Source organism: Patagioenas fasciata, chromosome 1 (assembly GCF_037038585.1).
Source record: "Patagioenas fasciata isolate bPatFas1 chromosome 1, bPatFas1.hap1, whole genome shotgun sequence".
In the NCBI taxonomy this organism is placed as follows: domain Eukaryota; kingdom Metazoa; phylum Chordata; class Aves; order Columbiformes; family Columbidae; genus Patagioenas; species Patagioenas fasciata.
In genome coordinates, this window is record NC_092520.1 from 8,298,207 (window position 1) to 8,323,304 (window position 25,098).

Sequence of the window (25,098 nt, forward strand, 5' to 3'; positions counted from 1 at the left end):
GTACTCTTGGAGAACGCAAAAGGGATGCCGTTTTGATTAAACTAAGCAGAAAGATGCACTCCAGGAACACACCAAGTACTTTTCAAAATCTTATGGGTATTCAGTTTATAAAAACAGATTAGCACTATTTCAAAGTAAACCACAGAACATGTATAATGTGGTTGAATCCTTCTTACCACCTCTTAATTTCGTGGATCCACTCCTGCTGCTTGCTGATGTGAACTTTACCTCTGACTCCACTAACATATTTTAGTTTTAATTTTTTGGGGGCCAGAACCAAACAGATGTAAAAATACAATATATTCATGGTCATTCTTACTTCTGTGATCCATCTGTAGAGATTGATATATTGCATAGGGCTCCAGAACTCTCTGAAAGGGTTTACTGCCTATTCATAGACAATCAGCAGAGTAAGTCAGCTGGAACATTACTGCCACTTGCTATGCATAACATTTGACAGTGGCACTGAGAAACCCACTTCCACATGTTACTCTTGTTAGGCCACCGTGGTGTTAAAATAAAAATGCTCAGCAATAGAAGGAGCTGCAAAGAGATGCAGGATTGCCACTGGCAAGAAGCTCTGAGTATGATCAATTGTGTCACAGAGGGTTTGTGCATTAGTGTACAGAGCTCAAGGCGGGGAGAGTTTTCTTCTCTGGCATAGCATCTATTCAAGCTAGACATGGGGTGTAAGCTCAGACAAATTCAGCTGGCCATATCTTTTTTTTCCTGTTAGGCATTGCCTAACCCGCTATGCTTTTAACACTCTTGGCTTAAGAACAAGTACAACCCCCCAGCAGTTCCCACCCTTCACTGATATGTGGGGGGAAAAAATGAACTATACATTGTGCTTGAAGGCCACCAGATGGAACTTTTCCGAGGCCAAAGTATCAAGTTATAACACTGTGGGACCCTGCCAGGAACTTCTCCCAGTATTGAAAATTTTATAAAGTGGATCCTGCTCTTCAGACTTTCTTGTCCCCAGTCACCAAGGAGCATTGCACTGGTGAAGTACTCTGGTATCTGAGGTGAGTGGGCTGCATCTTTGTAAGTAGAATGGAGTTTGTTATCTTGAACTTAGCATGGATGCTGCAGAAATCAATACTACAGGAGGCACAAGGATGGTGGAAGCCTAAGGAGAGGTAAGGAGGCAGCAGAAGGAAGATCCAGGTGGGTCAGATAAAGGAAGGGCACAAGGAAGGACAGTGCAGAGACAGCAGCTTGGGGGCAGGATGAGAAGGCAGCGTCCTGGGCAGGGATCCTGAGGATGCAAACAGAAGAGAAAGCAACACCGGTGAGGTCTGGCTAGATTGAAAACGGAAAAAAAAAAAACAACTGTTAGATCATGAATTCTCTGAAATGATGGGTCCATCCCCTCAGTCATGTAGGAGTTGAGTCACCGGTTAGGGAATGCAAACAAGTGTTACCATTTCAGTCTTATTCGGAGTGAGCTCACTCGTGAGCTGTCACTCCCTGGCACTGACCAACGTCTGGGCGGGCGATGCCCAGGCATTTTTCTAAAAGCATCAAGATCAGATGTTTAAAATATTTCTGCTTGAGTGAGAATGCTGTGTCTCATTTTTTTGTCACTGTCCTGCCCACGAGCTCCCTGTATGCTGTGAAGGGGATGGGCGGATGGTAGGAGATTCCCTGAGAAACCACTCCATCACAAACGTGCAAATAGTTTAAATTAAGAGAACAGCACTAAAAGTGGCTTTTTTAATAAAGTTTTGGGTTTTTTGGAAAGTTTATACACTGAAATAAACTTCTGTTGTAGATGGCATCTTCAATTCCTATGTCATTTGAATCACTGGCCTTTTTTCCATGTTTTGCCAGAATATCTGCTTCTAGCAACCATCAGGGGCTGAATACTTGACTGGGTGGCCCATGGTACTTGCTGTGCATGTTCTTGTCACCACAAGAAGAATATTTGCTGGTTGCACAGCAATGGAGTCTGATTTTCTTCCCTCTAGATTGCTTAAAATTCACCTGAAGCTAAATGATACTCTGAATTGTGCATTATAGTCATGGTGGGAAGTGGGTTTCTTTTTTAATCTGGTAATAAAGGGGAATCAGTTGTAGTGGTTTACAAGAGCTGGATTTGAAACATGACAATAAAGTGCACCTGTGAAAAAAAGTAGGGCAGATAGCATGTAACTAGGGATACTGACTGTTTTGAAGGAGAAATTCAGGGTTTGCTCAGACAATTTTTTAAATATACTTTTGATTTAAATTATACATAATAATTACATAAAATGAGGTACTTTCAAATAGAAATATATAAATACTGGAATGGCTTGATGCAGTTACGTGAGCTGCTTGATTTTACAAACTAATTACTGACTAAGAGAAGGCTATATATAGACATTCATCTTAACTGCAAAGGATGTCATAGAAGAGAATGGTGATGAAGAAGTGTTATATAAATATATTTAAGTGATAATAGCAATAAAACTGAAAACTGTCACTGAACAGTTCTCCTGATCTTTGAAAAGTAGCTGTTATGTTTCCAGTGTAGCTGTCAGAAATATTCTCATTATTAAAACATAGCTATTTATTACTTTTACTTTTCCGATTATATTTCCTTCAGATTTAAACATTTGATGAAATATTCATAGTCATTAGAGACAGAATTTTTCAAGAGAGTTTACTTCAGGGTCACATTGAATGCAATGGAAACCTGAATGGGAATAAAGATTACTAATGGGGATTCCTCTACTCCGTGTAGAAGTTAGTGATCTGTAATCCCAGGAGAGATGGCATAGAATAACCTGAAGAAATATTAAGGCAACTTGGGCTATTCTTTTGAGTCACTTGGCTATTGAGTGTATTGAGAGTATCATTATGAATCTGTAAGGTAAGAATGGCTCTCTTCACCCCGCTTCAATGAGTGATTGCACATGCTAGCTACTCAAATGATCCCCATGAAGTTGTATGTGGACAGAAATCAGGCTTTCTGGGAAAATGTCTGAATCTCTGTGAAAATGAAAATTTTTGTTTCTCAGTTTTCAGTCAAACTGACATTTCACAAACCTTGATTCTGAGAATCCTGACACATCGTTTTGGGGAGATTTCCTTTAGGAGATGATCACAGTTGTTCAGTGTAATTAAGATCAAATATGCCCAATAAGAATTTTCAGAAAGATGTAACCTGGTGTCAGCACTAAAGTCCATACAATGAATCACCTGGAGGCTCTATAGCTGTGGCAAGTGCAGTACAGAGCCTGTGTCAATATAAAGCTGCATCCAGAAGACAATGTAGACACATATAACATCCCTTTCTTTGCAAGATGTGAGCTTATCCCCTATGGAAACAGACCTGTAGCTACAGACCTTGGGCCAGCCACAACATTTTTAGGCTATATAAATAAAAGAGGGCTAGTGAGCATACTCAAGTGTTTGACTCCTGATATTCCATATTGCAAAATTGTTAGTTTTGTTACTTGGCTGTATTTTGGGGTGCTCCCAAGCTCTTTCAAGACAGTTCATGGGCTTGGCTTGAAGGATTTTTCACTTCAGGGACTCTTTCCAAGAAGGAGCATGGATCAGACTGCATCAGGGAAGATTATTTGCACACCTCCCACCTCCGCCCCTTGCCTTTACATCATATTTGAAAACCTGCCACACATCTACTCAGTTTCATTTAATAAAAATGCCACTTTAGTAGCAACAACAACATGAGCCTCTCTCAGTCAGTTGGCCTGGGAATCAAGGATCATGCTAAGAAACTAGATTGCCTATCTATAAAGGCATTTATATTAGTAATGCATGCTTGTCTACCACCTTGTAATACTGGCATATAGATTAAAACCACCACCTGTTAAAGTATGTCGTGAAAGTATGTTAGTCCTGGCACTTAGACTATTTCTGAGACGCATTGTCAGCTGGCAGTGAGATGCCTTGAAATTCTCATATATCCCAGGGATATCCCAGTCTGTAGTAAACATAGTTCCCTAACAGTATAATCATCTCCATAAAACACTGAGAAAACAGGCAATGGCAGGGAGGGGTCTGTGGAGGAACTCCTTAGTTCTATTCCTGGCGTTCACGTAGAAGTCGTGTTGTGGCCTGGGGCAAATTGTGCCTCGCGTCTCTTTCTTGAAAATTAAGTTGGTAATACCTGTCTCAGAGGAGTTTTGAGAAATAATAATTATTGCAGGTACACAGCACTGAAAGGAAATGAACAGTGTAAGAACCAATATACAGCCATGGTGAGGCTAAGATAGGGGAGGATATAAGTGAAAAAGGAATGGCATTAATGAAAATCAAAGCATCTCCTCCTCATTTTTTGCTGTCTAGCCCTCTCACCACCATATTTATTTCAGGTATAACTTGAAATACTACAGTTCATCTTCTTTTTTTAAAGTTTTTCCTCCAGGTCTGATCTTTCACATCCCAATTTGTGCCCACAGCAAATTGTTATGGTTGAATTTCAAGTCCCTCGAAGAAGAGAGTTTGAAAAGAAAGTGCTGTCAGGCTCTTATCTCCACCCGTTCAAGTGGTGCTACTATCACCTGATTTATTATATAGACTTGCTGTAGGGGAGAAGCATTTTCCAGAGCTCTGGTTATTTGAGTTTTTATTTTGTAAAGATATTTTTTAAAAATAGTCATGGGATTATATGAGGCATGATGCAGACAAGCAGAGGGACATAAGCCTGTTGCAAAGAGGCAAATCAGTAACTGTATCACATAGATTTTGTGACTGTTCAGAAATTCCAGTTAGGCTCAGCCTAGGAGGGACATTCAGCCCGGTTTAGAGGGCCTTATGGCTCACCTAAACTACACATTAAACTCCAGATTCTGCAGTTTACAATAAATTAAGCAAAGCACCGTAGAGTCCCATCAAATCCAGGACACATCGATCTGCAGAGCTGTGACTGAAGGTCTTTTCAGTACTGTTAGTAATAGTGTTTTGCATCTATAAAATAAATAAAATGTTTACCTTTCCTACTCACTACATTCCCCTGCCTGTGTTAGTGTTTGCACTTGGATTTCTGGTCTTTGGCTTGAATAAGACAATAAAACAGTGGGGTAGGAACTAAACACTTTACTGCATAAGAAAACATTTTTACACTGGTGAAGTTAACTGAGGCCTAATATTGCATGCAAAATAGTTTGGGATATAAAATAACCAGGACAATATGTTTTCATAAGGCAAAGTTTGGTGATACGTTTTGAAATGTGTTCCTTCCCAGCACAATTAAGAAAACTCCAGGGAGGAGGGGGAGAGCAGAGGAGGGATAAGAAGATGACCTAGAAAATCCACTTGAGGATCTAATTTCGTGTATGTAGATGAATTACAGATGAACCTGTTGCACCTCCTGCAAGATCAGGTTATGAAGAAGGAGCTTTTGTATTAAAAGTGTTATTGTTATAGAGGGCCAGGTACAGCTGTAGGGACCGAGGACCATCATCTCCTTCATAGATCTAGGAGCTGAACCTCAGGCTATTACACCTTTTGCTGGAGCTGGTTTCCTAAATCAGAGGTTTAATTTGCTGTCTACTATTGCCTACTCCTTATGGATCTGATGTATAAGTCTCTTACTGGTGCTGGATTGTAGCACCTTTTCACAGAGCATTAGCAACTACTACTTTCCAGTATAATTGGAATAAAAGTGTTTGGTGTGCTGAGCCAGAGAGACAGAGTTGTTCTCAAACTAATCCACATTCTGTGTGCAAACACCAGCTACTTCTTGACTATTTGTATTCACCAGTGGGGACAGCGTAGGGCTCCATTAGTTAATAAAGTTTCTGTTATTAAATAAGGATTAGTTGTTCTGTAGTCTGATGATATTTCTTCTGTTTTCAGTTTCTTCATAAAAGAAAGGAACCTAGATAAGAAAGGGTCATCTCACATGATAAGAATGTGTACAAAGTAATCACAGAATCATAGAAATGTTGATTGGAAAGAACCTCTATAAATCACCTAATCCAAATTTCACTGAAAGCAGGAGAAATGAGAGTTGATTTAGCATGCAGCCATACACCTCACTTTGCAGAAGAAATGGTTTGGGTTTTAAACAGTGCCAGGTGAAATATCTCTTCAGCTAAAACAGAAGGAAATTTGGGAAGCATAATCCAGGGTTCAAAACAAGGCAAAAGAGGTTAAATGTTCTGAGCATTAATCCCTGTTCTTCCACTGATCCACAAGAAGATGTGGAGAGAGCTGATCTAATCCCTTTTGATAAAACTGGGAGTATTGCCAGGGGCTTGCTAGGATTGTAGGGGCTGCTGTCACAGGGACTGGGATTTCATCTTTTGTGTTTCAGTTCCTCTGTTAGTAAAAATGTTTAGGTAGATTTTGTGAGACTCTGAGTTTGAGATCCTCAAGAGACTTAGGTACCAGCCCCCTTGGCTTTTGATGGCAATTAAGCAACTTCCAAGGGTCTGATGACCATTGGTTCATCTCTTCCTCCAGAGCTTCCTTTATTCAGCCCTTATGTCTTACCTCCTACTTTGTTTTGATTTACTTTTCAAATATGCATATGTGCTTTCTTTGCTGTTTCTAGCTCTCACTTAAAATTCACTGTTTGACCCCAGGTCAGTGGATGTGGTTGAGAAGGAAAATGAACTTAATGGGACATTTCTAAAGCAAATGACAGACAGGAATAGAGAAATGTGTCCGTACCCTCTCACGCAGATGTGCATATGCACAAACAAGTCGCTCAACTCTACACTTACCTGGTACATTAGCAAGACTCCTTCTCTTAAATTCTGGAAATTTGGTGTCTGTAGGCCTTGGATGAGATGGTGGGTGGAAGAATTGCAATGTCTGTTGCAGGCTGTAAAGATTCATTCGAAAGTGTCAAAAATGTTTGTGATACAGAGGTCTATTTGCCTTATATAGAAGCCCCTAAAATTTCTTATGCAAGAGTGAGAATTCAAACAAGACTTTGAATAGTGCAGTAAAAAATAAAATGATTTGTTGTCAAAAACTCTAATAAGATAAATCCTGGCAATGTATTTAAAGAATTTATTTCTTAAGAAGGTTTTAACTCCTTGAATTAGGAGCAACTAAAATTAAAATAAGCCAAGAAAGGGAAAGAGAGCAAATTCTGATTGAATTTCCTACGTAATTTATTCACCTAGTTAGACAGTGAGAAGCTGATGCAGAGACCAAAGTCAGACTGATAAAACATATAATAGTGAAATACTTCCATGTTAGTAATTCCAGGTTTGGCTAAACCACATAAATGACTGATGTAAAGACCAAGGTACAGTACTTGAAATTTCTATCCTTTGGTGTAGTTTAGATTCAGAAATTAGGCTTAGGGGTTTTTATTGAGATGTTTGCATGCAAAATTTTTTCAGATTTCAGTCAGAGTTGTTATCTAATGTAATATTACTGCTTGGTCTGAAAATTCTGCTGCCATATTAAAGGGTGAAATGCCGCAGAAGACTGGCTTCTCTTGCTTTTTCTTTCTTGGATTATCCTAACAAAACCCCCAAAGAGCATCAAATGGATATAAACTACAACGCTACATGTGGTTCGTTGGTATCTGTTGGATTTTAGTTGGACTTCGAGCCAACAAGTTTTGTCACAAAATTTTCCAAAGAAAGCTAATGTAGTCATGCATTAGATGACTTTTTTTTGTACAAGTCAATGGATGCAAAACTGATAGACTAGAAAAAGCACTGCATTTCTTGGGTGTTCCTTAGCTATTATATTGTTATTTTCTGCATGTCAATAAAAGTTGTAATAATCTTAATTCGCCAACTGCAAGCCAAAATTCGTTTTCCTGGTGTGTCTAGTATGGAAGGGTTTGTTTTCATCCAAAAAGACTAGTGTATGCTGCAAAGAATAAGAAAATAATGAAGCTGTAGCAGGACAAAAGAAAAGGTGCTGAAAACCAGAAAGAGCTGAATAGCTTTTGTACTTGTATTTCTGCAAATTACATTTTCTGTGTGTGAAGCATTGAGAATGAAGTTAATTTCTCACCTTTATAATAATGTTCTTGAGCCTACAGTGCGCAAAGCAAAACAATTCTACGTCTGACACATGCTGATATAATGATGTTTAAAGTTACAATGGCATTCCCAAACCAGAAAGACCTTGTAGGCATTTATCATGTGTACCATTAAATGCTATAAACGTGAGCAAAGACAACTGAGGACTTCACAGCTTTGTGATTGGAAATGACCAGTCCTAGGTGGTGGTGGACTTTTGGCTGTGTTTGCTGTCATCTACAGCTGTTTTCATTGCTTCTTTGGCTCTAGGTAACCTATTGGCCTTACCTGCAGAGCTGCTACGAACAAGCATTTAGCAGCTTGAGGCTGAGCTGCTTCTTGAGCCCTAAGACACGTTGATTCGTTGCTATTCCCCATTCCCAAATGCACCATTGTGCTCGGCTGCTGTGTGCAATGATCAGTTTCATGTGCAAGCTCACAACAGAAAACACGTTTTAGAGCAAATGCACCTTGAAAAACTGGCAAGTGAAAAGGTCTCTGAAGTTTTTAAGGAACTCTTTAATTTTTGGTGCATTTTTGTATATGAATTTCTGCCTTTTAAAAAGTCCTTTATTGAGAACTTCCAGTCACTAGCTTTAGGGTAAAATTCAGTTGAGCTGCTTGATATTTGTGCTGGGAATGCACCTGGAAAATGGCTGTGTATCTCTTTGTTGCATATATAGTGTAGGTCACTATGATGGAAGACAGGAAAGCTTGTCCTACAGATCTTAGTCACTGTTCCTTGCTTCTTCTTGCCTCTCATGTCAGGGCAGGTGAACACTGAAAAAGAAAGCTCTGTTTAGGCCATCAAGCTCTTCCAATCCACAGGTCCTGATCTTCTGAGACTTTCAGAACAAAACCAAAAAGTGTTTTTTTTCCCTTCACTTACCAAGAAATGCTTTGACTTACCTAGAAACAAGATACCTTTCCTGTTCTCAAAATCCTCAGAAAGCATCACATGAGTAAAGATAAGGAAGTCTTCAGTGGGCAATTCATTGATGGAGAAATATGAAATTGGGCAAATACTTCTCATTTGGATTAATCTTCTCTTGATTTCAGTTGAGATTTTTATTGGATTCCAAAGTTTGGTACAAAATCCTCAATAATGAGTTTAAGGTTTGGGTTTTTCTCGTGGAATTTCCTCCATGAGGTGTTTTTCTTGTATTTTAAAGGATAAGCATGGAAAACAGTAACGAAATTAGAAAATACCTGGTGTAGATCTTGTATGTGGGTGTTTTGTTTGGCTTTGTTTTGTTTTCCTGGCTTGAGGAGCTGTACATCTCTTATCTTAAAAAATAATTTTTAAAAAAAGTCTGAAAAAAATGACAACAGCTTTAATTTGTGCTCTGTTATTCCACTTTCTAGAGATGCAGTTTACCATTTTAAAAATAAATGGGTCTTTTTCTCTAGGAAGCTTTTTAATCTGTTTGAAAATCGAAGAAGTCAGTGACATTCTCCTACCTTTACCCTATGATGGAGTGGTAACCTATCGTCCCGTACTCCACTTGATTTTTCAAGGGCTTCAATTGGATACTCAAAAGCTGTAGAGCCATTGACTGTCATTTGACTTACAGTGAGTGAAATCGTGTTTGTTTCTATTGTACCCTTCAAACTGACTGAGCTAAGCAGTGATGTGTGGCTGTTTACTCTTCTCTGTATACAATGTTAACCCTTGCCTCAAGGAGGGATTACATCTCTGAGTGCTTCTATTCCTGGCCCTGCCACAGACATTTTTGTGGCTTCAGTGTATGACCAGTTGCTATCTATACATGCCAAGTATTGTATTCTTTAATGCTACTATCTAGTCCTATTTTCAGCACCATAATTGATGCTTGCAGGCGATTCTGCTTTATGCTGATTTCACCAAAAGCTGTAGCAGTGTGGCCATTGTGTGGACACCCAGCTGGGGTTGCATTAAGCAGGCAATCTACTGCAAAAATATTCTTACAGTCCAGTCATGACAGACGTAGGAATGAAGAAAACACAGAGATAAATGAGGAGGTCCAAACAACGTATTTTTTTCCCCAAATTCCTAGGCTTAACCATCTCCTCTACTAAAAATATTGCTGATTATCCCTCTTTAAGGGAAAAATGTTAATATACAAGATCTAATTACCTCTGTCTGAGCTGATACGCCTACAGCACCTTTTACATAACCCAAACACTTGAGTTCCAATTATACAATTATACTTTAACATGTATTAAGTGCTATTCCTTTAGGGAGGAGACTTATACTGAATATTTTAACTAAACTCCTTCCTCCATATAGATCTATATGGCAGGGTCTCATTTCATCACAGTGCCAAAGACTTGGTTTTTCTCAGTTCCTTTCCGCTTAAATATATCAGCTGGCTCTTCAGAAAGCCCATTTTCCATGTCTGCAGCACTGACGGCAACATCTGTACATGTATATCAACCGCAGGATATAAAGCTAATGTTCTTGGGTTCAGTTGCAGCTCTGTTACTGCAATTAGATCAATAATCCTTGCACAGTGCAAGTATCCTCTGTTTCACATACAACCTATCACAAGGTCCAAGTCTCTAGAGGAAGTAAGATGTTTAAACATGGAGGAAAGGGTGTTGTTTGCTCTAGAGACTGATAGCACAGAAGATTGAGTTTCCCTTTACTGAAAAGACAGATGATCCCAATGAACATTATTTTCTCTCTGGTATCTTCATGCATTTTCTCTAAGATGCAAAAGCTCTCACCTGTAGGGAAGACTCATTGAGGAGGGCTATTTCCTGCATACTTTCAGTCATTAACATCAATGAGGTTTGTAGGTCACCTCTTCTGAAAACCCAGAGCCTAAGTTTAGACTGAGGACCCTGAGTGTAGTCCTACATGCAGAGCTACCTCAGGTTTTCTGAACATCTGGGCAAAGTTGGGACTTGGCCTTAAAGAGCATAGAAGAAGAGGGATGAACCAAAAAAGAATGAGTGGAGCACCTCCCTTATGAAGAAAGACTGAGGGAGCTGGGTCTCTTTAGTTTGGAGAAGAGGAGACTGAGGGGTGACCTTAGTAATGTTTACAAATATACAAAGGGTGAGTGTCATGAGGATGGAGCCAGGCTCTTCTCGGTGACAGACAATGGTAGGACATGGGGTAATGGGTTTAAGCTGGAACACAGGAGGTTCCACTTTAACTTGAGAAGAAACTTTTTCTCAGTGAGGGTGACAGAACACTGGACCAGGCTGCCCAGGGGGGTTGTGGAGTCTCCTTCTCTGCAGACATTCAAACCCGCCTGGTTTTTGGGTGAGGGCTGCTGATGGAGTGAAGGTATCAGGTTTCAGAATTGTTCTCCTTCTTCCCTTCCCTCAGCATCAATCTGTGCCAAAAGCTGGCACACACTACAGTGCAATCTCACAGCTTGTGCTGAGTTCATTGCTGCCATGGAGGTTACCTTAGCAGCAGCTGAACCACCTGGTATATCACTGACACAGCTATTTCTATACCGTACCATAGTCATACCTGCACAGTGACTTTAGTTTAAAATATCCCCTCCTCAGAAAACCAAGTTTTGGAAATGTTGAATGAAGTTATTGCATTGGGCTGTACCTGTCGTATAAAACAAGTTCCTGCCTAGAGAATACATGAACACAATTAATTATAAGGTAAAACTAAATTATTGAAACATTAGACTTGCATTATTTTAATTATACAAAACCAAAAAGTCTGGAGGTAAAGTTCCCATGGCAACCTTAGCTCTGTCTCCCATGTGCAGTGGATGTGAGTGTATATTTGTGTAAAATAGAATTATTCACTATCATGGTCAGAGTGATTTAGGACTTGCTGATCAGGAAGATGTTAATCAGACCAGAAATCTCATCTTTAGAAGTGATTTATTTTTGCTGTTTCTCTAGCCAAGTGTTGCAATGTAGAGATTTTTAATTTCTGTCCAGTCTGATAAGTATTCATACTAAAGCACAATGCCTGAACAATCCATATCTTGTCATAAATCTGATCTATCATTTTTCAAATCTAGCTATAATTGTGACAGACACCCTGCAAGCATTAATTTCAAGACCTTGTAAGATGAAATTGACATTCACTTTTCTGCTGGTGAGCTCAGTAGTATTGGACATTTGATTACACACTTTGATACTAGCACTTAATGCTGCAGAGCTAATTTCACTCATAAAGTTTTTTTAAAAGAGTTCAGCATCATTTGTCCATCCGTCAAGGATTATGGTGGATGCAGTGGTCTGGTGACATTAGCAGAATTGTCTCCAGTCCTCTCATATCACCCTGAGGAACAGTGTTTCCAGCAGGTGTTCCCAGTCTCTTCGTATTCATCTCACACCTCACCCATGTTCAATTCTTTTAAAAATGTACACATCAACCATGAGAAAGTGCCTTTCACAAATGACAGTCTTAGCAGAGCAAGGGGACTGATGATCAGGGTAAGGAAGGTGTTTAGTGCTGATATGGGGAGAGACTGACAGCTGTAAGAAAATTGAGCGATTTTGTGCAGGGAGAGTGAATAAGGGAAAGTTTTGTGAAAGAAACCCTATATATTATACTCTTATGAAATGTGTCTAGATGGTGAAGACATTAAAGGCTACTATTCGTTTTTATTACTGTCATGAGATTCAGCAAATGTCATGTTTGTGGTAGTGAGCTTTACAAGTGTTACGTAAAGTACTTTTCCAAACTACAGCTTCTTTTATTTAATTATTTTTTCCTATGGTTGCCCTGTAACTCTCTTTTCAGTGACATAATTCTTCAGGATAGTTGCTCAAAAAGAGGATTAATACTTTAGAGGAAGAACTTAGGGTTTCTATACAAATAAATACACACCCCTGCGTCTGCTGAAAATGACCATATTCTTGCTGAGCTATTGCATAAAGTCAGAAGAGATAACATTATATATACACAACATAAGCATAATGTATGTATAAATATAATCTGGGCAGACTCACAGAATAATATGAAGATTTACAGGCTTCTAAAATCCAAAAATATAAACCTAAGACAGAAGAAATAAGAGTTCATTTTATTTAAGAGCTGTGAGTATATAAAGCAGCTATAAGAATTAACTCACTAGGCATTAATCTGAAGAGAACTGAGAAATACTGAGAAAGAATCTTAATAAAAATTCTATTCTGTTGTAACTGGAGGGATTAAATGTTAGAACAATTGAATTTGGGAATGTCTTTAAACAGTGGCTCTCTAAATATAGCAAAACTGGACCTACTGAGGTAGAGTAACTATTTCTGTTCTTTAAATATACATTTTTTTTTCCTGTGAATCATGAGGTCAATGTCTAATATTTTGTGTTCTCATGAAATGAAACAACATCAAGATTTCCTGCCAACGCATTTCTGAATTACTGTATTTTATTTATATGGATATAGCACAAAAGCTAAAATGTACACTTATGCCTTTGAAGGCACTCAAAAATGCAGCATAGTTATCCTCCCCAAACGTATTTCATCATAATTACTTTTCTTTTGTTTGTAGCAACGTTCGCTATATTTTGTTAGAAAGACAGGATTGAAATTAAACTTTAAAATCAGGTAGGATATATTTGAAACAAGTCTCAATCTTTTTTAGTCTAGTCCTCTCTGAGATAACCAGTGAATGTCTCTGTGTTCATGTCAGTAAGACATGAGGGTCATGAGGGGTGACATCAGAATTCTTTGGTTATTACCAACTAGCTGAAACCAGACCTAATCTAAAGGAGGCCTCTCGCAAGTGCTGTCAGAACTAAGGGATTGCTGAGCATGATCAGTAGAAGGAGTTAAAGGGAACAGAGAAAATACAGAGAGGAGGAGAGCGAAACACTTCAAAGCCAACCTCACCAAGACTGAAATTCTCCAGGAAGGTGAAGGACGATGACAGCAAAACCACTCTAGTTTTGCAAGCAGTGAATGCCAGCAAAGGGCAGCTCCTTTTCTCACAATCACTGGTTTGAAATCCTTGATATGTTTGATACTTTTTGTTGCCTCAGGCAAAAAGCCTATAAAACTGAAGTAAGGAAGAATAAGGATTGCTCTCTACCCCATAAGCATGAAATATCAATAGTGACTTTAATCAGAGCTCTTCTATGAGAAAAGAGCTGTGTGGCATTCCTGGGAGGGCTGAATGTCTGATGAGAGATCATGTTGGTTGCATGTGCGTTGAGACGTAAGTGTAGTCTCCTGTGCATCCCACACTGCTGATGCTCTTTGTGCAGCGTGAACACGTGCTGACTCTATATTCTGTATTACACCCTGTGTTTGTTTTCTCCCAGTCATTCATCTGGAGCTCTTCCAAGAACGCGTCAAGCCCGCTTAGCTGTCCTGTAGCAGAAAACAGTGGAGGAGGGATTGAGCATGCCCAACTCACATCCCAACACAGCTCTTATGATTGGGAGTGTAAATACTACTTAGGAATATCACTGAGAGTCCCTAGAGGAAAGATGTAAGGATTTGACAACCAAAAGAAGGGACCAAGTCCAGACTCAGGGTCACAGGTAGACTATTATATCCTGTTTGAGAACCTCAGAACTGTAAGAGGAAAGAGCTAAATGTACAGCATCATAACTCTGACTGCAGCAAAAAGCATGTAGAGTTCTAGAAGCAGAGGTAGTTAACAGAAGCCAGCTCACTGGGTGTCACAAAAGGGAAGATGTGAGTAGGATGGATTATATCGCTTTGCAAAAGTTGGCAAGAGCCAACGATGTGTTTTGCTCAGATGAATCCTCTTAGGAACAATGAACAGCAGTTCATTAGGAGATAAATACACTATTGAACTGGAAGTAAATGGGGTATTTATGAAGCTGGACATGGCACACACACCACTATGTTGCCAGGAACAGTTGTTTTCATTGTTAGAAAAGTACAGGCTTAAATACTGGATGGTAAATTTACTACTGATAGTAAAGTAGTTAAGTGCTGCTCCTGTTGCCATAAAAGAAGCAAAGCCACATCAGTGTGCAAAAGCTAAACAGGGAGAGAGGTCTCTGAAGAGCAGACTTTACTTTGAAGACCCCACATTAAAGAAGAATTGAGTAGACTGGATGGATGATCAGCACACTGGAAGACACATTATGTAATGATACTACGGCAAAGATATTTCTTTTACTAGCAGAAAATACAGAAACTCCTTTTCCTCATCAGGAAGCTGCATTCCTAAAAATGAAGAAAGTAGAGTGGAGGTTGGAAAAATATTCTTCAGGAGGAATAAACCTGACAAAACACAGACATTTAGCAGCATTTTAAATGTCATAGGGTATCTGAGATATCACTCAATATGTCTGTGGTAGATGTATCGCCACACCTATAGGAAACCTGTGCCTTTCTCCAGTGGCAGCTGAAGGCCAGAAAGGTATCTCTGGTACTAAAATGGCATGAACATCCTCACCTCAGCTGATAGGCATGGTTGTAGTCTCCAGAGGCATCAGAAGAGATGATGGAGACCAACCAATCTCCAATTCACATATTTGGCTAAAGATCCCTTAGCCTAAGTATTGACAGAGCAAGCACAGTCATTAGATTTAGTAAGACAAAAAATTGAGAATGATGGTTCAGTGAAAATTTATGCCATATGTTTTTATGAGCTTGATTCATTAGCAGATACCTTAGAAAAACTGTACATTTACTTTTTCCATCCCTGGAAGATAATGTTTTCATGTATTGGTGTTTGAGTTGTGCTGGACAACCAAAATGTTTCACCAGGAAGCACATCTGTGATGTCCTCACCAGCAGTGGGACTTAGAAAGGTTAGAAAGCCATGAGCAGATGCTCTCTGGAAAAAAAGTGGGCTGCTGAGTCAAAACTGAACTAAATTTGCTTATATATTTGCTCTTTGGCAGTACTGCCAAATCAACATTGATTCATGTTGGCACCTATATCCTCAACACACACGGTTTTGTTGAGGGGAGAGCAACACATGGACATCAGTGTTTTAATCTTACTATATAGTTTGGGATTTAGAGGTTCTTATTTCATTTATGATCTTCATAAGTGAAATACTAATTAGTTTTATTCACACAGTGAAGCCTGGAAATAGCTTTGGCATTACAGGTAACAGAGACTGAACAGTTTGCTGTAATACAGAAGAAGACTTCAGATTATGGGTGCAAATATCTCATGTCCCTATTCCTCAGAAACAAATCTAAGCTAATATTGACCACAAACCAATTGCCAAAATGGCTTGGGAAATCCCCACTTTTTCACAGATACAGAACTTCTTTTTTGTTAAAATGTATTATAATGAACTGATGGTTGTAGACAAAGTCTCTCATGCATTTAACAAAGGTTTAGTAGAAAAAATTGTCCTGAGCCTAAATTTGTTTCCTAATAACTGAAATTTAATAACCAGTCTGGTCTCAAAGGAGACAGGCACAGAGGTTGCCAGAGCAAATTCAAGGTAAGACACTGGAAAATAGCTACGTTTGGCACTGGCATGTATTTAACCCTTATTACCAATTTTGGGAAGAACACCTGGAGCAGATAGGATTTGGGCATTAGAAAGATGATCTCCAAAATATTACAGAAAAATATATTAAAATGACAAGCATTTAGAGTGAACAACCCACAAAAGAAAGTGCGAAATACACTGAATTGGCTTCAGCTGAAGGACAGTATTGCTGATCTGGCAGGGTATACAAGCCTACATTATGCAAAAGAGGGTGACATTGGTTGTTAGGAAAAAAAAAAAGCCCCTGGATAAAAAAGGCCTTTATTTGTCTACATTTTCAGGGGGGACAAATATCCTACAAACCTATGTGTTTGTGCTGGATTTGTCTTACTTTATCAGATGATGCTTCTGTGAAAGAGGAGCTCATACATATCAAATCCATTTTTGCTATAGACAGTACAACTAGATGAGTAATATCTGAGAACAGACCACAGTTTACTGAGCATGTGTTTAAGTACTTTTCAAGAAAGGTTAGGTTTGATAATATAATCTGTTATTGCTATAATTCCCTGTCTAAATGGCTGGTGAAAATAATGTAAATAAACTCTCAAAAACACTATTGCAAAATCAGTCAGACTATGATCTGTATTCAGCACTTTCAAATTCCAGGATGGCTCCTGTGAAGTCAACTGGTCATCACTGATAACTGATCAGAAGTTTGATAGCAAGTTTATTTGCATTGCTAGAAACCAACCCTAAAGTCATTGGAGACTTGCAAATGGGAAAAGACAAAGCAAAATAATGGATAGTATTTGAAGTCTGGGGTACTTGTACTTCAGGTGATGGTATTTTGCACCTTCAACAGGAGAAAGTGGCTGTGTCTACACCACTGAACAAAAGTTCTGTTTGCACCATCTGGGTCATGTCCACACTATTTAAGTCTGGATCCTTCTAGAGCAGTTTTAACCTGGAAGGAGCCAGCTGGAGTGACCTGAAACAGCCAGGGCTGTTGTCACGTTAAGCAGTGACCATAGTGAGGGTGCAGGGTTGTGTGGGTTACTCAGCCCCCTTTCTTTGGTGGTACAGGAGGAGTGGTGTTACAGCATTGCAGCAGGTTCAACTGACCAGCACCGGCAGAAACTTGAACAGGGAGCAAACAAAACAAGTGGTTCTACATCCATTTGACAGCAGAAATAAAGACATTTCAGTTGAGATACACTGGATAGAAGCAGCAGCTCTGGAAATCTCCAAACTAATTATACTCCTCTGGTAAGGTTACTTATCAGATTGACCAAAAGTATGGGAGCTTATACAGCTGGTGCTTTTTATCCATTAATTTGGGGTTGGGAATGAAAGGCATGCTTTGGAGAGTGTTGCTTTAATGACTGAGTTTCCCAGAGTAATATCTTGCTTCTGAGACTCGCAGTAAGTACCAGGCAAGGATGAGAAAGAGCTCTTAGAAGACCCCTAGGCACCAAGTGATCACTGAATGCCACACAAGCATCAGTAGACTGAATTAATTTTATCCATTTCATGAATGGATTATGATAGGAATAGAGAGATGTGTTTTTGCACTAGTTATCTCAGTATTTATTTGGATATAATTAACTGAAAAAAAGGTGTTTTATTGTGGGATGACAGGTTAGAAAATAGAATTTTCTAGAGTAGCAGTGAAAAGTGATAAGCTAGCAACAGAGCAAGAGTATACTTGGTTACCCACATGAAGACCTGACATCTCTGGTCTTGTCTGATACAGTTCTTTCACTTGGTTACTCACCTTTCTTCAACTTGTTCCCTTGCTTCTCCCATTCCCTCCAGCTCATTCAAAATAGTATTGAAGAGATACTGATACCATATACTAACTAGACTCAACCTTGATGCATCTATGCAGGCAGATACATATATTAAAACATAGGTCTGTACTGAACTCCAGAGACTCCGTCAGACCCTGTGATGCTCCTTTCCACAGTTCCTCACAATCTCTTTGTTTTTACAGAAGCAATTGGCTTAAGAGAAAATAAAAGCAATTATTTTTTTCTGGGTTTCAATCCCAATGTACTTTTATTTTTTTATGTCAGTTCTGCTCAATATTTTGAACCCATATTTGTGCCTCTGTACATTACTATATGGCTTTACAAATTCCAGTTTTATTCCATGTCACAAATATTTGTGTCAATCAAATATCATGATACATGGTAACAAGTGTTAGAAACTTTAACATAGTCATAGCTGCCACCTGACAAAGCTATTTTTTGGTGGATTAGGAGATGGAGCTAAAACTGGTTTAAGTACCCACAGAAAAGATGCTGCCTGTTTTCCTGGACCTCCAGGACTTCACTTTTGCTTCAAACCAACAGGGCACAAGACATGGAGACAGTCAGATCTTGACTGCAGAAATACTAGGCACAGCACACCATCCCAATTCCCGCATCCAGATCAAGAATTAGGAGGGTAGGCAATTCATAACATGGTTATTATGTAAAACATATGCACAAACTGAGGCATTGTGTACACCAGCATAATTATCCACTGCTGACAATGAACACGCTGGTGCTGAATGTGATTAACCTGCAAGCACAGCCAACAACTATTCTTGTTTCTAAAAGCCCATGTTAAACCTGCCTACTCATGAAACTGTGTTCAGCGCCGCTTTAATTGCACCCATTGCTGACACACACTGTCAATAACAAGCATTTTTGCTGCTGTAGACAAGAGTAAAATGTAAGGATGTTGCACTGAGCCAAAGCTTGAAAGCCCCCACTTAGCTTGTATGCTCAGGATTTAAACTACCAAGGAAACTTTATGTCTCTGGCTATTTATTACATACATCTTGTTCTTGGAAGCCATTCCACATTTAACAGCAGTTAAACCCATCTGCTGCTCCTGAATTTTCATTTCATTCACAAGCCTGTTTTAAAAGTATTTTTGGACTTAACACCAATGTGTTATCAACCCTTTATTATTCTGTTGTAAGTTGGTAAGAAGAATGACTCAAATTTTAAAAGGAAATTGTAGACTCCTATATATTTTCGAGCTTTTCATTGAAACTTGCCTTCCACTCATTGTCTGACATAATTTAAATTTTTAGTTTAAAAGCAGTTATTTGCCACAAAAGCTCATCACCTCATGCTGAATATTGATTTGAGTGACTTGTAATTGCATATGTGTAAATTCTGCAGAATTCATCTAGTAATTACATCATTGGCATAAAGGAACATGCTTGAACTTAGCAGTATGATCACTGATTCTATTCAGTATATTGAAGTTCCTGTAATGCCAAATTTTTTCACTGCTTTATTTAAAAACACTATCACAATTTTCTTTAGATCTCTTCTCCCTATATTCATATTTTGTTACTGTTACTTGGCATAGCAGTACTTCAGTGCCCTCTAAATAAGATTAATAGGAACTGCATGGTCTCCAGAGATTTTCATGAGATCATCTTCACCTTGTGAAGACTTTTTTTTTTTAAACATAAAACTTTTTTTTCCTCAGTTTTCTTTGTCTGGTTGACTTGTTGTTTGATACTGTATCATGTTCTTGTATGAAAGTAATTTTTGTTGGATCAGGGAACTTCCCAGTATTTAATATGTGGCTTTTTTTTTTTTTTTTTAATGGCACTAAATTGATCTTTCCTCAATCCACAGATGTACAAGGCTTTCTAGGCTGTGGTTTAGCTATAGGTATATTTAACCCCTTCTGAAAGTGGAATACTTAGACACTGAAACCTGTTTGTCTATAAGTCTTGTGTAAAACTTTTGCTTTTTAAAAGTGAGGTCTCCCAAGGGATCACAACTATCATGGTAGTTCATAACATCTAAGATACCTTGAAACTTATATATATATGTATATATATATATATATGAGAAGGAGATTTAGCTTTTCTCTGCAATAAACCACAAAACTTTCTATTTTATATATATGTTTGTATTCAAAAATAACTGGTATCAATGACAATGGCTATTAGCAAATAGAACACCTCCTTAAAAACAACAACAACAAAAAAAACCACAAATAAACAAAAAAAGACTGCAAGATCTGAGATAAGCATGTGGCTCTCAGAAAAGACACAAGGAAACCCATACACTTCTGCAACAGCAGCTAGAGACAAAGTGATACCTTAGTGCATCTAGTGACACAAGACAAATTTATCTGGGAAACTCAGTCTGGCCTTTGTCATTGGCATTGTCAAATTTGTAACATACAATATGACGCCTATGAAGAATGCTGTTTTCAAATGCTACCTCAGGTCCACTTGAGCATAGTTTATTCAGAAGTCCGTTTTTACAAAGAGGACTACATTTCTGCATAGTATATCCACTTAGTGCTTAATTTGAAATAAGTATACAGATTTTTATTTTTTTTTTAAATAGCAGAGAAGAATGTGTCTTTTTTTGTTAGCTGGCTCTAAATCATCTGGTTCTAAAAACTGATGAAATGAGTAAGGAATAAACTTCCCGTTGGTGAGAGCTATAGAGTCACAATATATAGGACGGGAAAGGATTTTTTTCAATGTTTCAGTACCCCTGCAGTTAGAATTTTTTTTCACAGCAGAAAATGTAGGATGTTTTCTCTGTATTCTGTCCTCAGAAGAGACATTTGTTCACTATCTCCATATAAGATCCCATTTTAAGTCTTTCCTAGGCCGCAATTTCTCAATCCCTCATCACTCTTCCTCTCCTGTAGATTTCCTTTTTATTTTTTTTCAGTATCTATCTTAAAACGCAGCACCCCCAAAATTACAAAGTTCTACTGATGTCTCATCATCAATGATTACAGCACAATGCTTATAACCCATGTCCTTGTATACAGTAATCATTCATATTTTGAAGCAAGATCATTTTTAAACAGAACTTCACTCTTGTCTCCTCTTTAGTTAATGATCTCCACACAGATGTTCCTTAATCTGTATTTTTGCATTTGAAGTTTCCTCCATCAGAGCAGCGCTTACAGCTCTGTGAGAATTTATTCTGTCTGTTGTTTATGAAAATACACATTTCTTTTCAAAAATCTTCAGAACCAAAGTCACAAACTAAACTACATATATGCAGAGCATTCCTGCAGTCAAAATACATCAGCCCTGGTGGACTTGTCCATTTAATGCCTCCCAGTCACTCCTGGCACTCCTGGGCATCTATGGCCACTCATTACACTGTAAGGCAAGTTACTCCAATTCTTGTCATGTTAAAACAAGTCCTGTCTGTATGAGCTCAGTTGAATATTCAGACCTCAATTCATCCCACCTCACTGAGGTGGAAATGCATCCTCCAAAAAGTGACTCAGGTTTTTGTTCGAGCTCTGAACCAACCTCAGGAGTTTCCCATGTCTCGAAGAGCTCCGCTCCTGGCTCCCACATCTAAATGCCTGGAGTTTAACAACAGCAACATAAGCCTCAGTTCTTAAGAATACTGTTGTATGACAGCAGTAGTCCTTATAAGTGGAGCTAAAAGTCCCTTTTACTCAGGCTACACTTAACATTAAAAACTATAGTCCAGGATTTTTGACATTTAGTAGCCATTCCTTATACCAACAGTGTCCAAGACTTCCCTGAATGACTTGTGAGCCTTGTGGGTTTATGCCTGATGGTAAAAAAAAGAATTAATCTTGCAGGTGAGAGTGAAAACATTTTTTAGTTGTCCTTGTTGCTTCTAAGAAGTTCTGTCATTTAGTAATATTGACTTAAAAAGTCTTTAATGTAATACAGTGAATGAGAAGGATAAGCATTACATAAGCTAAATAAAGTGGACTTTCTAAAAACACTTTTCAGTACCTTCGGTGTTAAACATTACATAAAAAAAAGAACCCAAACAATTGGGTGCATAGCTACAGACACACTAGTTTTACTACTAACAAAATTTTTGATTCTTGCAATGTAACTCTCCCAATTACTGACAGGGCTCTTCCATATTGTTGTTGTTTATTAAGAACTCATATGTTTTCTACAACGGTGTTGATTCATTCCTAGGCAAGAGCTTGAATTCATTGTAGCTTTTCTGCCTCACAAAAATGAAGCCTGCTGTTCATTAAAAGCAAAAAGATCGTCTCTTACTGTTGAAAATTCAGAAATTCATAGTGATAATTAGAGTGTTTTTTAAAATTTAGAAGCAACAGGGTTATTTCTAATTTTGGCTAGAAAGAGGTGGACTGTCAAGAGAATGTTTATTTATTCCTTATAGCCTTTTTGCTTGATTTGCTAATAATTACTGGAGATTGCTAGATGTTGCATACTAAAAATAAACTGAAATAAAATAGTACAGTGTTATTTCTTGTAAAATAAATATCCCTTGCTTGTTCTTCCTTGAAGGATAAATAGCTATTCCATAGATATTTATAATCAATAATATTCATTGACATTTTTAATATTATATTATATAATATAATGCCATTTCAATTTTGTTAAAAAGCCTCTGGGAATTTCAGTATGTATTAAAATCAATTTACAACTTGAAGGGAAGATTATTTCCCAAAGCAGTTGTAGTGAACATGAGCCCCCAGACCCCTCCCCTCCAAACAACCCATGAATCAAAACCACACAAGTAGACGCCATATACAAACACAATGAAAAATCTGAGTTTGGAACATGTCCTGAGCAGATGTCTCTATGTACTTCCAGAGAGGCCAAGAGGAAGAAAATCCCACAGGTAGAGGCCTTCAGCTGGGACCCTTTCCTGAAATGGAATGGACTAATGCACAGGTGAGAGTAGTCAATTTAGCTGTGAGAAATAAGTGAGGAAAGGAAATAGTTTCTGGATTTCTGCTTCATGGTTTTGCCAATTTTTCTCACCAATGCTCCCCTAGATTCCAAAGCACCTGTTTCAAGTTCAAAAAATAGTTGTGTTAATGCCTCAGTAATTACCAAGATGCTGTGGCATGTAAGAAGCCTCAGCTACATATTGATAAAACAGAAAACATTTTGGGCTATTAGGAAAGCAATTTTGCCTTCCTCGACTTCTGATATCTCAGGAAGTCGATTACATTGCCATGGTAGTCAGTGGAGAGACTTCCTGAATGCAATTTTCTAGCCTGTTTTGTATGTCCCCTTTCGATGGAGGTGGATTGTGCCCTGAAAAGGATTGTCTCTCTCCATTGTCCAGACATTCTTTATGGTCAAATAACCTAGATGGAAATGTCTAGACTTTAGATATCTTCTGTGGTCAGGAAAATTTCACCCTTGTCTTTTTGAAATTTCGTTTTAGTGTCTGTTGGCCTTTCAGAGATACAATGGGTCTCTGAGGTATAACAGGCAGGAACAACCTGGGATATAGGACAGGAAGACTACATATATTTATGTTGAATAGTGCTGCTATCATGGATGTGAAAAACCCGACAGACAAGACCATTGTTGAAGTGTGTTGTTTGTTTTATCAAAAGGACTTTTTCAATAGAGAAATTACCATTGAAACAAATAGTAAAAAACAAAACAAAATTAAATGAAGGCAAATCAAACAAAAATGCCAGTGACTCTATTGCACCAGGGTAATAACCTCCATACATTTCTGTTATCAAAATATTCAGCTTAGTTTATGTTGCATTTGTGTTCTCAGTTTTCAGTGTATGACCTCCTGTCGTTATGATAATAGATGTGTGAGAAACTTGATATTTTGGTTGTTGGCCAGCTGGGTCCTTTGCAATCTCAGGAGGAAAAGAAGGCAGTTTAAGATAACAGGATAATGCACACTAATGGGACATTTCTGGTAAAAGTAGTCTAAAGTTATATATTGTTGATGTCCAAATTGCTATCCTTTGATTTCAAAGTTAAAAAGACACTGGGATAAATACGGAAGATTACAATTCTGAGTGACCCTTGCGCAGCTCTCTGCCAGCTGGACATCATTTCATAATGGTTTAAGATGTCTATGTAAAGTTCCTAAATATAAGGGCCAAATTTATGTGGTGGTTAAGGTGGCAACCCAGGGTGAATTCAGATGCAAGTATAATGGATAAGAACTCTTACAGTGTGTATCTCAATATCTGCCTCTTAAGATTTTGAGAAAGGTTTAATGAAGCTTTTTTTTTGGTTTATTTTGGACGCATGAAACTAATTTTTGCTGCTTTTTTCTAGCAACTGAAAGAAGAAGAGATGAAGCTAGTCAATCACTGTTTAACTAATCATGTCATTTATTCATGCAAAGCTGAAAAAAACCTCTGATACCTCTTCAATACTGAGTGGCACACAGTAGGAGTGAAATGCTGTTTGCTCCTTAACAAGCCCATATGGTGGTAGGAGATCCAGTGTCCCTACTATGCAAACAACACTGAATCTTTAAAAGCATGTTAAAGAGCATCTGCCAGTGATAAAATGAGTAAATCAGAAGGCTCATTACTCCATAACTTTCACCTATGAGCCTTTCAAAAGGAGGATGAAGAGATGTGTCGATACATTTTTATTAGATTCTAGAGAACATGCTATTGTTTCTATCTTTGTTTTCAAATAAAGCTGCAGAACAGGTTAGCTGTGTGTCAGCCCTGTGAAAAGTACTTAAAATTAATGAGTATTTACCTAAGAAAGCAAGCATAAGAATAAATTGATGGTAGGAATAAATTAGTGGTAGTCAGCATAGTTTTAAAGCAAAGCAATTATGTTTGATAAATTTCATTTCAGAATGTGAATTTGCTTGATAAATGGTCCTTGGTGTTGTTTAGGCTTTTGTAAGGCATTTGATTTAATTTTCCATTGTATCTAGTATAAATAAATAACAGTATGCTTTATCAAAATAATATTCCTTAAGAACTGAGTAGCTGACATCTCAAAGTACTAATCAGTGAGAGATGGATCTTACATGGAAATTCTGAGGGACAGATTTC

At 38.2% G+C, this 25,098-nt stretch overlaps 1 protein-coding gene across 20 annotated transcripts in view; it reads left to right on the top strand.

The window, feature by feature from the left end:
• Positions 1-25,098, top strand: part of DLG2 (discs large MAGUK scaffold protein 2) — a 1,047,967-nt gene that overhangs the window by 396,638 nt on the left and 626,231 nt on the right. For 12 of the 20 annotated variants that reach the window (XM_071798683.1, XM_071798777.1, XM_071799041.1 and 9 more), the window contains one exon: positions 22,907-22,987. The exons of the other annotated variants lie outside the window; for them this stretch is intronic. In XM_071798683.1, the coding sequence (XP_071654784.1) occupies positions 22,907-22,987 (81 nt within the window). The remainder of the gene's footprint in view (positions 1-22,906; positions 22,988-25,098) is intronic. 20 annotated transcript variants of the gene reach the window in all.